Source organism: Ctenopharyngodon idella, chromosome 2 (genome assembly GCF_019924925.1).
Source record: "Ctenopharyngodon idella isolate HZGC_01 chromosome 2, HZGC01, whole genome shotgun sequence".
Lineage (NCBI taxonomy): Eukaryota > Metazoa > Chordata > Actinopteri > Cypriniformes > Xenocyprididae > Ctenopharyngodon > Ctenopharyngodon idella.
This window is the reverse complement of record NC_067221.1, coordinates 38,217,453-38,232,171: the sequence shown is the minus strand read 5'-3', so window position 1 is coordinate 38,232,171 and position 14,719 is coordinate 38,217,453. Positions and strand designations below refer to the sequence as shown.

The 14,719-nt window shown below is 36.9% G+C and overlaps 1 protein-coding gene across 1 annotated transcript in view; it reads left to right on the top strand.

Moving 5' to 3' along the window:
• The first annotated feature begins 431 nt into the window (after positions 1-431).
• The window catches only part of si:ch211-106n13.3 (vWFA and Collagen domain-containing protein), a 35,766-nt gene continuing 21,478 nt past the window's right edge, over positions 432-14,719 (top strand). Inside the window, 18 exon segments of the mRNA XM_051911792.1 lie at positions 432-568; positions 1,328-1,896; positions 2,437-2,560; positions 3,020-3,279; positions 3,281-3,584; positions 4,780-4,945; positions 5,109-5,334; positions 6,379-6,552; positions 6,705-6,782; positions 8,535-8,546; positions 8,641-8,724; positions 8,854-8,907; positions 8,999-9,052; positions 9,126-9,179; positions 9,265-9,309; positions 9,435-9,488; positions 9,586-9,639; positions 9,763-9,807. Of these exon segments, the coding sequence (XP_051767752.1) occupies positions 2,476-2,560; positions 3,020-3,279; positions 3,281-3,584; positions 4,780-4,945; positions 5,109-5,334; positions 6,379-6,552; positions 6,705-6,782; positions 8,535-8,546; positions 8,641-8,724; positions 8,854-8,907; positions 8,999-9,052; positions 9,126-9,179; positions 9,265-9,309; positions 9,435-9,488; positions 9,586-9,639; positions 9,763-9,807 (1,749 nt within the window). The 5' untranslated portion in view covers positions 432-568; positions 1,328-1,896; positions 2,437-2,475.

Genomic DNA, 14,719 nt, shown 5'->3' with positions numbered 1-14,719 from the left:
GACCTTGTGCTTTTTATGTAACGATGATTATAGACATAAGATAAGAGACACCAATGTTCAAGTAACATTTATTATGACACCAGTAATCACAATAAACAATTCTTCCGCCAAGTCAAATAGTTCCATAGTAAGAGACAGTTTATGCTCATTAATAGATGAATTCAATTGACCTATGACTGAAGAACTACTTTCCACCTCTCGAGTATGTCACGTTCAAGTGTTTTGTGTTAGATATTTGCTACTAGCCATACTGACGATACAGGAATTTAAATACTGTTTTCTACATGTAAAAATGCACAATATGCAGCCTAACAAATGGTAACAGACAACGTAATAGCACGTTGCTAAATAAGGGCATAAGGATGTAAGTTAGTCTTTACACAAATCTAACCATTATACTCCTTAAATACAGTGGATTGGAGGTATTAACAGTGCACGTGCACTTTTTCAAATAATGTAAACCACAAGTTTATTTTACTTATAATAAATCCAAAACCCAGACGGAACCCACACATCATTTGGCTCAAGATGATGGCGTCACGAGACATGAAGAAGTCTTAAATCTCAAGTGAGTGTGTATGATTTTAGGCACTTTTTATATTATTTGAGTTCAAGTTTTTTGTAAATGATTAAATTTAAAAGTACACATTTAATTTAGTTCTACGAATCACTTGCAGTTCCATCATGAACCACTAGGGGATCCCGATCCCTATGGGGAAAACCTAGTTGTACTCAGTGTAAAGACCATTGTATCCACTAGAGGGCGACATTGTATAGCCGTGACATGCATGTTTCAGCACGCATTCACTTCTCAAAGTTTCAAGAACATGTAGAGTTAACAAACAAATGTCACAACCACTCTCCCCAACACCACCATTTCATTGAATATATTAGGACAAGCAGAAACATTCCTCATTCTTGAGATGATATACTTCTGTGCATGCCACATTCATTTCCAGTGCTTTTCCACCCTAGATCCAGTCCACACAACAAATGCATTGTAGTTCAGCGTCATTACATCGTATTAAAAACACTACACACCATTAAACTAAACTCACATGCTTCAGTTCAGTTGAGTTGTTTATGTCTTCTCTATTTTTGTCTAATGTGATTCCTCTGGTAGCTGGAGGGGCCCACCTTTGATCCAAAATAGCTGTGCCAATATATAAAAGTGTTTGAACAGTGGATATGTGTACAATTCTGTGGTGTATAAATATATACACATGGACGTTTAGCAAAGCAACTCACAGGTACATATTCCTTGACCAGGTACTAATGTGGTTAGATGTGCTACTTTCTTTCTAAACATATTTTTATTCATAAACAGGCCAATAGAGAACGACGGTGGTCCCCTAGAAGTTATTTCACAGTATTGGGATTCAAAGGAAGGTGCCAACATCTGTGTTTAAGTATCTGGCCTAAACAAACTACGTGCTGCTACTGAAGAATAAAGACATAGTCATCGCTATAACACAAAAGACATTGCACAGACATGATGTTAATGTAATGTCAATGGACTCTTCTAAATAACTCCATGCATGACGGCAGAGAAAATAAAGACATTTTGGACTGCGCTATTTGTGGAATGGGCCTTGGGATTGGAGGCTTGGAGCCATTTGGCTTGACTTTCTTTGAAGATGGTTTTGTGGAGGGTTAAACCCATACTCCTCCCTCTCTCTGATGCCTGTCGCTCTTTCATTCTGCCCAGGGAAGGCTGTACGTCACTGTGGGTGCAGATATAAAATAGTCTTTGGCTGTATCTTGCCATCTGCGCACTTTCTGCTGCACTGGACTGTAATTTATGTCAGTGATGAGAGCTTTTTTAGCTGTTGCCTTGTAACGTGTTGGTGGCGACTGACTGTTTAACCTTGTGGATATCCAGGACTTGCATTGTTGGTGAGAGAGAGGTTTTTTTTTTTTACTTGTTTATTGACATTTTTGATTTTCTCTCAATTTAACTTCTCCAAGGACCATGGTATTACTACAAATATACCATGGAAAATCATGGTAACCATAGTTGTTGGATGCATTTGTTAAAATAACCTATCAAACTGGTATAAGTGCTGTCAAATTGATTAATCACGATTAATCGCATCTAACAGAAGTCTGTTTACATAATTTGTGTGTATATATATATTATTATATTTCTATATATTATGTATGTGTGTACCTATACATACATTACATAAATGTAATATATACTTATGTAAGTGCATACTTTTGTGTTAGATGCGATTAATTGCGATTAATCGATTTGACAGCACATCTGATCATAACATGGTACTTCCGCAGTACTTTTTTGAAAGTGCAGATTCAGAATGTTTTAATTTTATTGTTAAATTTAATTTTAAATAATAAAAAAATTCAAATATTCTGAGAATGCTCAATATATATATTTATATTTATACTTCACATAAAATGCCATCTTTTTTACAGGATTTTTCTACCTGCTGCTTGGCTTCTAGTTGCCATACCATGCAGACATGGAGGTTTCGTTCACTGATTGTTTGTGTTTTGTTGCCGTACATCAGTGGATTCCAGCAAGAGGACACTCAAGCTGGTTTGTTATCTTATTCTTAGTCTTATGCTTTATGATGTATTAGTCAAATGATTTAAATCACATTTTAACAATATAAATATGCATTAAAGTGACACTCTTGAGGAATTTGTAGCTCAAAAAGGAGATTGAAGGCAGTAGCAACGTCAAGGCCATGGGTTCAATTTCCAGAGAATGCATGAACTGATAAAATGTACATGTATACCTTGAATGCAATGTAAGTTGCTTTGTATAAAAGCATCTGCCAAATGCATAAATGTAAAGTAAATGAATACACTTGACTTTAGTAATGCTTATTCAGTCATTCTTGTGTAGATGCTGTAGGGTGAATTCAGGTAAATTGAGCAACTCTTGACATTGAGACAAAATGTACCTGTCTTCACTCTACATTTCCTCAAAGAATTGTAACACAACTTTGTGTGCATGTGGACTCTATGGGCCAATGTTTTCCTGGGTTTGCAGGTTGTAGCACAACTCCCAATGACCTTGCATTCATCATCGATGGCTCCTCAAGCTTGGGTGTCCCCAACTTTGAAACAGCCAAGCGCTGGCTCATCAACATCACCAGTGGCTTTGACGTGAGCACCAGGCACACTCAGGTGGCGGTTGTCCAGTACAGTGACACCCCTCGACTTGAGATTCCTCTGGGAAAGCATCAGAACAGCCAGGAACTCATCGAGGCCATCACCTCCATCTCGTACCTGGGAGGCAACACGCGAACCTGGCCGCGCCATCAAGTTTGCCACAGATCACGTCTTCGGGATGCCTAACCGCACCTCCCTGTCTCCCAGAAACCGCATCGCTGTGGTTCTCACCGATGGGCGTTCACAGGATGACGTTGAGGATGCTGCAATGGAGGCCAGAGCACAGAATATTGTTCTGTTTGCAGTCGGTGTGGGAAATGAGATCACTAACTCTGAGTTGGTGTCCGTGGCCAACAAGCCAGCCTCTACTTACGTGCTACACGTGGAGGATTACAAATCTATTGCAAGCATATGGGACCTGATGGAGCAGAAACTATGCGAGGGTGAGTAATGCTTGAGCATATTTTTATAATCATTACAGGGACATAAACATGGGGCCCAGTACATTTGTTTACTCCTGAAGAGAAACTGTTGGTCATCATCTGCCAAGACAGGATGCTTACAGACCAATGGAGATTGTATCTTTGGACTAGTGTACTAGTTTTTTAATGCTACATGGTTTTGCACTGGCATTCATTTTCTGTTGTTTTGGTCACTGCATGTTGATTTGTTTCCTTTTTATTGCTCAAATGTTGCTCTTTCATAGCTGGAGAGACTTTTTTAAATAATCAACTTTGTCTCTGATGTTTCTCCTGAAATTCCTTAGTATGGAGGAATAAAAATGAACACAAATGAGTCAAAGTTATAAAATGAATGTGGATAGTGGCTCAGATTTGGTTTTGGAAGAATTTGAAGAGAAATCTTGAGTTTATATTGAAGGATTAGTTCACTTCAAAATTATAAATTCCTGATAATTTACTCACCCCCATGTCATCCAAGATGTTTATGTCTTTCTTTCTTCAGTCGAAAAGAAATTAAGGTTTTAGAGGAAAATATTACAGGATTTTTCTCCATATAATGGACTTTAACAGTTACCAATGATAGAACAATCTGTCATTTTCTAAAGAAGATAAAAATGATATACTTTTTGACCACAAATGCTTGTCTTGTACTAGCTTACGTAATCATGTTAGATGACGTAGGCAGAAGTACTGAGCAAGTGTTTACAACACAGTTGAAGTCCACTATATGGAGAAAAATCCTGGAATGTTTTCCTCAAAAACCTTAATTTCTTTTTGACTGAAGAAAAAAAGACATAAACATCTTGGATGACATGGGGTTCAGTAAATTATCAGGAAATTTTAATTCTGAAGTGAACTAATCCTTTAAGATCTCTAACTTTTGATTGCAGACTTTTTTTTCAGTGTTGATATCTCTTCTGAAACATCTGAGAATCTGAAGATGTAAGCCTCCATTTGCTCTCTCTATTTAATCTCAAAATCTCTGCTTTTTAGGCAAAATAACAGATATTAAAGAGATCTCATTAAATTAGATCTCAGATAATGGACATTTTCTTATTCTGTCATGGTTGTCTGGTTGGAAAAACACATTCGATGCAAAGCATTACAAAACAGTTGAAGTGCAACTAAAGGCTATAAAGTGTCTGTGAATTGAGTGGCTGCATTCTCTCATTCACAGAATCGGTGTGTCCGACGCGGATCCCTGGGACAGTGAACGATCAGAAAGGCTTTGATCTAATGAGCCTGATGAAGATCGAGCAGGTGGCTCAGAAGGTTCAGGGCTCTTTGATATCAGAGAGAGCGTCACAGCTCAGCCCTCGCATGGACATCACTCACAACACCAGGTGAATTTTGCTTTGCAATCTATAGCTGATAGATATATAGATATATTCTTGCACACATTGAAATGCTTGAATTGTCAATCCATGTGATGTAAATGAGATGTTGAGTGAATTCCTGTGGTTAGAAATTCAGGCTACTTTGACCTACACCTGATGTTCCTCACAGAGAGATCTTTCCAGAAGGCCTTCCTCCAGCTTTCGTGTTTGTGGCAACTCTACGCTTGAAAAACCCAGCTCACTGGATGAAGTTTGACCTCTTGAGGGTGTTATCTCAGGATGGAGTTAAGCAGATCGCTGTGACTGTGAACGGAGCAGACAAATCGGTCACTGTTACCTGCACCAGCACTCTGAAGAAAGAGCAGTCAGTCATATTTAATGACAGAGGGATCAAGGTCTGTGAAATTTTTGTCACTTTTAAATCTCATTAAGATAAACATTGGCTTCACACAATATCCATGCTAAATAGTAGGCAAGATAAGAATTAGTGCATCCCATATCCTATAGTAGGTTGATAAGGTGCCTAAATTATCTACTATTTCCAGTGTTGGGGAAAGTTACTTTTAAGAGTAATGCACTACAATATTGCGTAACTCCCTTAAAAAGTAACTAATTGTGCCAGTTACTTTTTTATGGAAAGTAATGCGTTATATTACTTTTGTCTATGTTACTTTTGGCTGTTTGTTTGTTTGTATTACAACAAAAAGGAGAGCTGTCATTCAATAAATTGGAAAACAAAGTAACTTGCATTACTTATTTGAAAAAGTAACTCAGATATTTTGTTGTAAATTTAAAAGTAATGCGTTACTTTACTAGTTACTTGAAAAAAGTAATCTGATTATGTAACTTGCGTTACTTTTTATGCGTACCCCCAACACTGACTATTTTTGGTGTAATCAATTTTTCATCAAAATGTCCCATTTAACATCAGAGTAAATACTTTTAGGACAAATTGGAAGTATGCAATTTGGGATATGGCTATTATTAAAATATCCATACAGTAAGAATATAAAAGCAGAAATTAATTAAGAATTAGTCTCTGATGATTCCTAAACAAAAAAGAAAATGTGAAATTTATATATCTGGTTAAGTCTGATGTCACACGTCACCGTGTGACATAAGTTTTATCTCCATAGTTGACCAGACAGTGATTCATGTTTTCTGAATCGTTTAAATATAGGTGTCCGGTTTTTAAAAGCCTAACCTTAAGGTGTTCTATAAATGAATAATGCTCTTAAATGGCTGTTGAGATAGTATTCTCCCTTGAAACGGAGTAGAGGCTTGGATCCAGAAACAGTATTTGATACATCACAACTTAACAATTGGTTTGTGTATTTATGTCTTATACAGTTTGTTACCTGTCAGGTGTGTACTTGTCTCTCATAAATGATATGACTGAATGTGTATGTCTTTTAATGATATGATTTATGTCTCCATAGAGGCTCTTTGACACGGATTGGCACCAGCTGAAGTTCTTGGTGAGACCCAAACGCATCACTTGTTTCGTAGATGGCGCGTACGTGGAGGAGCAGCTCCTAGATCCAGTTGTTCCTATCTACATTAACGGAAAGACTCAGGTGGCCAAGAAAGTCAATATCGAGACTACAGTCCCTGTGAGTGTTTCCAACATTTTATGCGCTTTTTGACATCTGACTGATCACAAGTTTGTAGTGGTAGACTGGTAGTTGGAAGTTTGCTACCACAATATTGTTCAACAAATGGTCAGATCATTACATTTCTGTTGTGTTTTGTTATGCTTTATCAGATTGTGCTGCAGAAGTTACGGCTCTACTGTGACCCCCAGCAAAGTGAACGAGAGACAGCATGTGAAATTTACTCTGTGGTAAGACTGTAGTATTATCTGCCACACTATTGGGCATGTGCAACATGGATCAACATCCTTTATTAGTTCTGGAACAACATTCCTATTCAGCAATTACAGCCTTAACCTTATTTCTACCCCTTATGCCCATTCATCCATTACCTTAAAGGGTTAGAAATTTCTATCATTAATTACTTAATTAATTAATGTCTTATTACCAAACCTATAAGACATTGGTTCAGAAGGCAAATGAAGATCTTTTTGATAAAATCCATGTGACTACAGTAGTCAATCTGAGGTTTAACCACTGGAGTTTACTACCTTTCTAGGCCTTGAAAGTGGTAGTTGTGTAGGCTGTCAATGGAAGGATAGAAAGCACTCAGATTTCATCAAAAAGATCTTCATTTGTCTTCTGAAGATGACCTAAAGTCTTACAAGTTCAGAACGACATGAGGGTGGGTAATTAATAGCAGTGTGCAATATTAAAATGTGACAAGATTTTTCGGCTGTCTCGTGATATCGCTATGACAGAGCGCGAGGGTGAAATTAGCATAGAATATACCACCGCTACATTTACATTAGATTACGGTGCCTCCCCTGTCGTTTAGCTTTTTTATAGAAATAAAAACCATTTAATTCAGTTGGATAATTTCAGTTGTAAACTATTGTAAACGTCTGCTCTGCTCATCCAGCACGAGCTGCAGAGTCGCACACAGTGCAGCAGGAATCACAGTTCACTGATCTTGTGACGAGAGTAAGGCGAGATGACTTACAAGACCATGGCAGAGGATTCGTTGCACAACAGAGCCTAAGTGTCTGATAAATGTCTTATCTTGTTGAATGCGTGCTCAGCACCGACGCTCCTTATACACAGAGTACATAAGATCGCAAATTCGAAAGCGAAAGTAAAACGCGAGCTCCCTGATGCGCACAAATTAGGCTACACACAATAGCCTGTCTCCCAATATCAAACCTATCTTAGGCTGGGCTGTGTAGTTGTAACCACCTCTTAGCTCTGGTCTCTGTTTTGGTCTCTGTACTTTGCACTTTGAATATTGAGACAGTACTTTGATTATGGTTGCACTTATTGTTTGCACTTAATAAGACTAAGACAAACTGTGTTATTTATTTTTGTTATTTATATTGTTTTTATTTCTGTGTTCAATTTGTGGAAAGGAGTTTAATTAGGAGGTCACACACAGCCTCAATAAGAAGTTTTGGAAGCTCATAATTCACGTACAGTAAGGTCTGAAGAGACTCATGTGAAATCATACAAGAGAGAAGCCAGTCAGTTAAGTTTGTGGCAAAACCTTTTACAGTGTGTGTATATTGTTGTCTTTTACTGCATATGATAATTCATACTCAGAAAGTAGAACTGAAATGACATTCATTACAAGATGATTAGTTAAAACATTTTGAAATGCACTTGCAGATTATTTTTCCAGTCATGAATTTTGTCACTGAGGATTTCTTTAAAATACTGTGCAAAAATCTGGTCTCGTTCTCGTGAACCCAATCTTGTGTCTCGTGAGCCTAAGTGTCTCGTCACACCCCTAGTAATTAATGACAGAATTTTCACTTTTGGGTGAACTAACCCTTTAACTCATATCCTAAATGAACCTTCTAATCTGACTGGTTGATAGTAATGTTGTTTCAGGACCAACAAGGATGTTGATCCAGGAATGTGTCAATCTAGGTTAACTCATTTAAAGTGTTTATCTGCCACCATTGATTTGCTTCCCACTCTAATTTATCTTTCTGTGTTTGTTATAGGATGATGACAGGGTAAGTTACAAGCTTAACTATTCTTGCTTTTAAAAATTAAAATGTTCTTTTTATTCTGGATTGGCTTATTTTGTTTGTGTTTTGTATCCCCCAGTGTCCTTCGGATCGCTCTCCTGCTGTAGAAGGTTGCGATTGTCCCAGTGGTAAACCTGGTCTGCCTGGTCTACCTGGACCTATGGTGAGATCCAGTAGGATGCATTTTTCAACTATGCATTCTATTGGATGGACAGACAAACTTGCTGAGGTCTTTTGCTTGTTGGGACATCTGATTAAAACATATATTTAACTCTTCACTGTTTCAACGCAGGGCTTCAGAGGGGAGAAAGGCAGAGAAGGACCTCCTGGACCCGATGGTAAACCTGTAAGTAGAATTATTACTGGTGTAGGTATAATTATTAGTGGCTCAGGTGATTTGGACAAATGTTTACCGTCATGATTTATTCATCCACCAGGGAAAACCAGGGGAGAAGGGAGCATCTGGAGAGCCTGGTCAAGATGGACAGAAAGTGAGTGAAACATCAAGAACATTTTCTGATATTCTCAAAGCTTTACGTTATTATTTTATTCATTTATTTACAGGGTGAAGCAGGTGAACCAGGACAAAAGGGGGAGCGAGGGCTGGAAGGACCCAAAGTATGTCGATTTTGAGCTTTTCTTTGACATTAAAATTAAAAAGTATATAATATCTTGTATAATTTTTCCCCCAACCTTTTAATAGGGAGAAGTGGGACCACCAGGGCCACCGGGGCCTTCAGGACCGACAGTGAGTCTCAAACTTTTTTAATCTTAATTTTCCTGTTGTTGTGTTTAAAGGTTAAGTGTATAAAGTTTCTCTTTAATAAGCAAAAACTACAATGACTGAAATTATTCCCTTAAAATCTTCTTTAGGGCACCGGCTTTTCCAAATTGGATTTAGATGACTTTGGAATTCAAGGAAGCAAGGTTAAAAAAACAATACATCATTCTATATCTATTGAAAATTACATTAAATGATTACCAAACATTATTTTTGCATATGCAAACTATCTTGACCTTATAGGGAATCCCAGGAGAGCCAGGGGAAATGGGACCACCTGGAAAACCCGGACCAAATGTAAATAATCTGCTTTACTCATGAATGTTCATACTGTGCATTAGTGATCATTAACAGATTTATCCCACTTGGAAATGTAAGTCTTTGACTGAAGGAGGTCTTCTTATTTTCTTTCCCTTGCAGGGTGAATCTGGGCCACCTGGTCTACCTGGACTTGCTGGTCCCAAGGTAAGACAGATTTAATTCTGACATTGCATCCAAAACTGTTGTAATTCAACTACCACTACTTCTGTAATCATAATCACTCACAACCAGGAGTTTTGTCCTGGACATTATGATAATGGAGCTCATTAAAAGCAGCTATTAAAAGGCAGTGGCCTTAAGCACTGCAAAAAGACTGTATGACTTGTTTTCCAGTACAAATATCTTAATATATATATATATATATATATATAAACATTCTTAAATCAATATACGTTTACTTGAGAATCAAGATGACTTAAGAAATTAAGTCTTATTTGCTGATAAATTTGTCAAAATTAATTGAGTTTATGTTTAAAATTAGAAAAAAATATCTGCTATTGGGGTCGGAAAAATAAACATATATTTTTCTTTACCCCATTGGAAAATGTTTTTTCTTGTTTTAAACTTATAAATTATAAATTAAACTTATAAATTTCTTATGTTACGTCCCTTTGCTTTTCAGGCAAGTGTCTCTTTGTTTAAGAATGCTTAGATGTTTGTACTGGAAAACGAGACAAAAATGCTGAGTAAGAAAATCACTTTTTGCTGTGAAATTCAGTGCAAAGATGCAGTGGTGCATAAAAGCCATATAAAAATGTACCAGTTCTGATTTGTTTTGATTGCATAGGAAGGAAATGCTACATCAGAAGCGCACGTCTTTTTTTCTGTTGACTTGTGCATAAAAATGAATGCACTTCCTGTTTCAAACCGTTGTGCTGTATAAAAAAGACTGTAAATGCATGTTTTTGTGGTGTATATTTTTAGGCAAACCCCACCCACAAATCTCTAGTCCTGTACCTCATGAATTCAAGTGATGTTGATGACTTCTACCTTGTTTTTGAAGTTCTTGTGAATCAGTGGAGTTGTTTCCTGCTCCTAGTACATGGCATAAACAGGCAAATGAATTTCAACATCACACCCAGAATTTCAAAGTATTTAAAGCAGCACAGGGTGTACACCATCAGAAGTGTTAGGGATACAATCAGACGTCCTCTCACACGAGAAAGTCCTCGATTATTTTAAGCTCAAGGGCATATTTGTGGCCTTGTCGTCGATCCTTTTTATCCGTCTCTCTGACATTTTTCTTAGCTTTTTGCCAGCAGGAGACTGCCGTCTTGCCCAAAGCTCTATATATAGTGACTTAAACGCCTAGATTATGATGGGTCAATGACACAGTACACATCATGAGCTGCTCTCTGCTCTATATGAATATAAGGTCACATTCCAGCCTAATTACTGTGTGCTGGTTACATTTTACATCAGGTTTAGCGTTATTATACATGAATACTGTGGTATTATGATAAATAAAAGATGAATGTTGCTTTTATGAAGTTTATGTTTCATGGCAAAGCTGACAAATCAGAGGTGTTTAAGAATCCACTCAACAGCACTCAAGATGCTAGGGGAAAATGCTGGCATTGTCTCATTTAAAAATTTTTAGTACCAACTTACCAGTATTGAAGTACCGAAGTCAGTACTTTTGACAACCCTACCCTTTGCTTAAAGGGTTAGTTCACCCAAAAATGAAAATTCTGTCATTAATTACTCACCCTCATGTCGTTCCACAACCGTAAGACCTTTGTTCATCTTTGTAACACAAATTCAGATATTTTTGATGTAATCCGAGAGCTCTCTGACTCCTACGTAGACAGCAATTTAACCACCACTTTCATGGTCCAGAAAGGTACTGAAGACATCGTTAAAATAGTCCACATGACTACAGTGGTTCAACCTTAATTTAATGAAGCGACGAGAATACTTTTTGTGCGCAAATCAAAACAAAAATAATGACTTTATTCAACAATTTCTTCTCCTCTGTGTCATTCTCAATACTGAGCCGGCGTTCTGATGTAGAACCTGGAAATGCTAAACGTAAACAGCGTAGGAGAATGTCAGGGAAGAGAAGAAATTGTTGAATAACGTCACTATTTTTGTTTTGTATTTGCGCACAAAAAGCATTCTTGTTGCTTCACAACATTAAGGATGAACCACTGCAAGTCACGTGGACTATTTTAACGATGTCTTTAGTACCTTTCTGGGCCTTGAAAGTGGTGGTTAAATGGCTGTCTATGGAGGAGTCAGAGAGCTCTCTGATTTCATCAAAAATATCTTAATTTGTTGTTCCGAAGATGAACGAAGGTTTTACGTGTTTGGAACGACATGAGGGTGAGAAATTTCATTTTTTGGGTGAACAAACCCTTTAAGTCTACTTTTCAGAAACATCTGAAAAGTAGACTTAAGCAAAATCTCCATTTGCTCTGAATTTAATTTCATTGCTGTCTTGGAGAGATATTAAAGAGATAGTATATATTTATTTAACCCCCACCTCCCCCCATAGTGTAGTGGAGTTTTTTAGACATAAATTGGAAGTCTGTCACTCAGATCTATTTTCAGGCTACTGCATCTGTCTCAGCATCTGCGTGCCGCCTGATCCCTGAAAATTAGTGCCGCCCTGCCATTTACTGCCCCATTAAATCAAGCCTGTTTATCAGTACAGGGCTTTGATTTGACTCTTGGCGGAGCTCAATGTTTGTTCAGGTTTGAATGTGGCTCTGTTTAAAAGATGTGACATTTAGATTTTGTCCCACAAACCAATTAAATAACCTTTAAAAACTTTCAAAACACTTGTTGATAATGTTCACTGAAATTAAGTGAACATTATGTTAAAGACATGCTTTTTTGGGCCGTAAATAATGGCGCAAATACCAGTAAATTGATTTGCGCAAGCTGGGGTTTACATGCTTGATGCATCGCACATCGGTTGAAGCTACTTGTTTAAAGCGTGCAATGGTTTCCGATTCATGTTTGAGACTGTGTGTTAGCTTTGTGAATTAGTTTTTTTTATATTGTGCATTTTAGGACTTTTTTATTGTGCATTTTAGGACTTTTGAAATTGTCTTCCAGTTGTATACAGTAATAAGGGGCTAGCATATGCATGATGAGACTTAAGTGAAAGTTGAACTCCAGGGCTGTGGAACCATTGGCACCAATGGTCTCTACGATCAACTTAGCTCACGATGCTTTCGAGAAACGCAGTCCTGGATGGGATCACTATTATCATGTTTGCTAGTTTTCCTTGTTAAGTCCCGACCTTCCCACTTTGGATCTGAGACAGAATTGCTCGCTGTAGCAGCAACATCAGGTTTCCCCAGACCACTGAGGGATAATTAGTTAACCAAAACTTGGTTTCATGTGGCGCGCCAAAAGAGAGCAGCCTCGTAAGGGTGGGTTTCCTGCAGCATTAGTGGTGCCACCAGCACTGGAAACAGCCTTTAATCATGACATGCAGACATACATGCATATGGCCTGTTAAAAGAAACTGAAACACACAAACCCCAAAACCCAAGAACAACTCGTGACTAGGTTGATTATAAGTTTATTTAAACAGAAATGGGTCATTATTTACACCTGCATCAAACATTCAGTGCATGCACAACAACCACCAAAAGGTTAAAAGAGATAAAAGTCATGTGGAATCTCATAAATTGCTTTTAGTTGGCCTTCTCCTGGATATAATTGCAGAGCAACGGTAAAAGGTACAATTATTGTTTGTCATGTTTTGAGAGCATGCTTTGTGTGAGGTCTTTCCAAATGTCAGAGCCTCGGGGTGAAGTATACATGTGCATCAATTTATGTGCGTGAAAGAGAAATACAGTAAGAGAGAAATATACTGGGAAATATATATTTTTACACTAGCATTCAGTAAAGAATGAGAAGACTGACACATTAGACATGAAACACTTCAGGATTATTCCGTGTCAACTCAACCAGAGGTCCCCAGCTCAGATTTTGATTTTTGTGAATATTGTTTCTGTAGAAAGACAAACATAAATAACAATGAAAGCCAAAATATTAAATGTCACAGATATGTATTTACTGAGTAATCCACTATTTTGTAGAGGGGGGTCAAAATTACAATTTTAACCTGTGATTTGGAGCCAAATTAGAGAGGTGTAAAAATGACTTTATTTTATTTTTAGACAGAGATTGGTAGGTCTATTAGTAAAATCTGTTGACTTCTGTTGAAATCTGTGTTTTTTGCCTCAAGTTTGCATGCTTGTAACTCAAGAAGTATTAAATATACCTTAATATCCTTTTAGATTCTGGTTCTTAACAAACTTTCCTTTTGGTATCCTCATTTTACAGGCCCTCGATGGTTCAATCCCAGAGATATAGAGACCTTAATGTTGAAAATCAAAAATTTGAGCTGGGGAAGTTTCCGAAATTTGATTGATTTGACACAGAATGATCCTTTAGTATCTTATAGCACAGCCTATGTATTTTACATTAACACTGTGGGCAATTCATTTAAGGCTGCATAAGGAATTGCTCAGTATATATATAATATATATATACCTATTTGAAAATCTTGAATCTGAAAAAAAAAATCAAAATATTGAGAAAATCGCCTTTAAAGTTGTCCAAATGAAGTCCTTAGCAATGCATATCCACTCACAAAAATAAATTTTTGATATATTATGCTAGGAAATTTACAAAATATCTTCATGGAACATGATCTTTACTTAAAATCCTAATGATTTTTGGCATAAAAGAAAAAATAAATAAATAAATATAATAATAATAATTAAAAAAAAATTATATATATATATATATATATATATTTTTTTTTTTACTAGTGGGTGCAGGACATAGTTTATTTATGTAAGTGAGGATAGCAAAATAAAGTAAACTGTGACATATTTTACCCAAAAATTCTTCATACAGTGGACTACCAGTAAAATTGATAAAAATTTGGAACCAAAAATTATTCAGACACTTTGACCTGACCATGTTTTGCTTAAGTGTTATCTGACATAATTAAGATTATTTTTTTCTGACACAGTTTAACTCTGAGATCTTGTCATATTTTATTACTAACTGTATTAATGAATGAAAT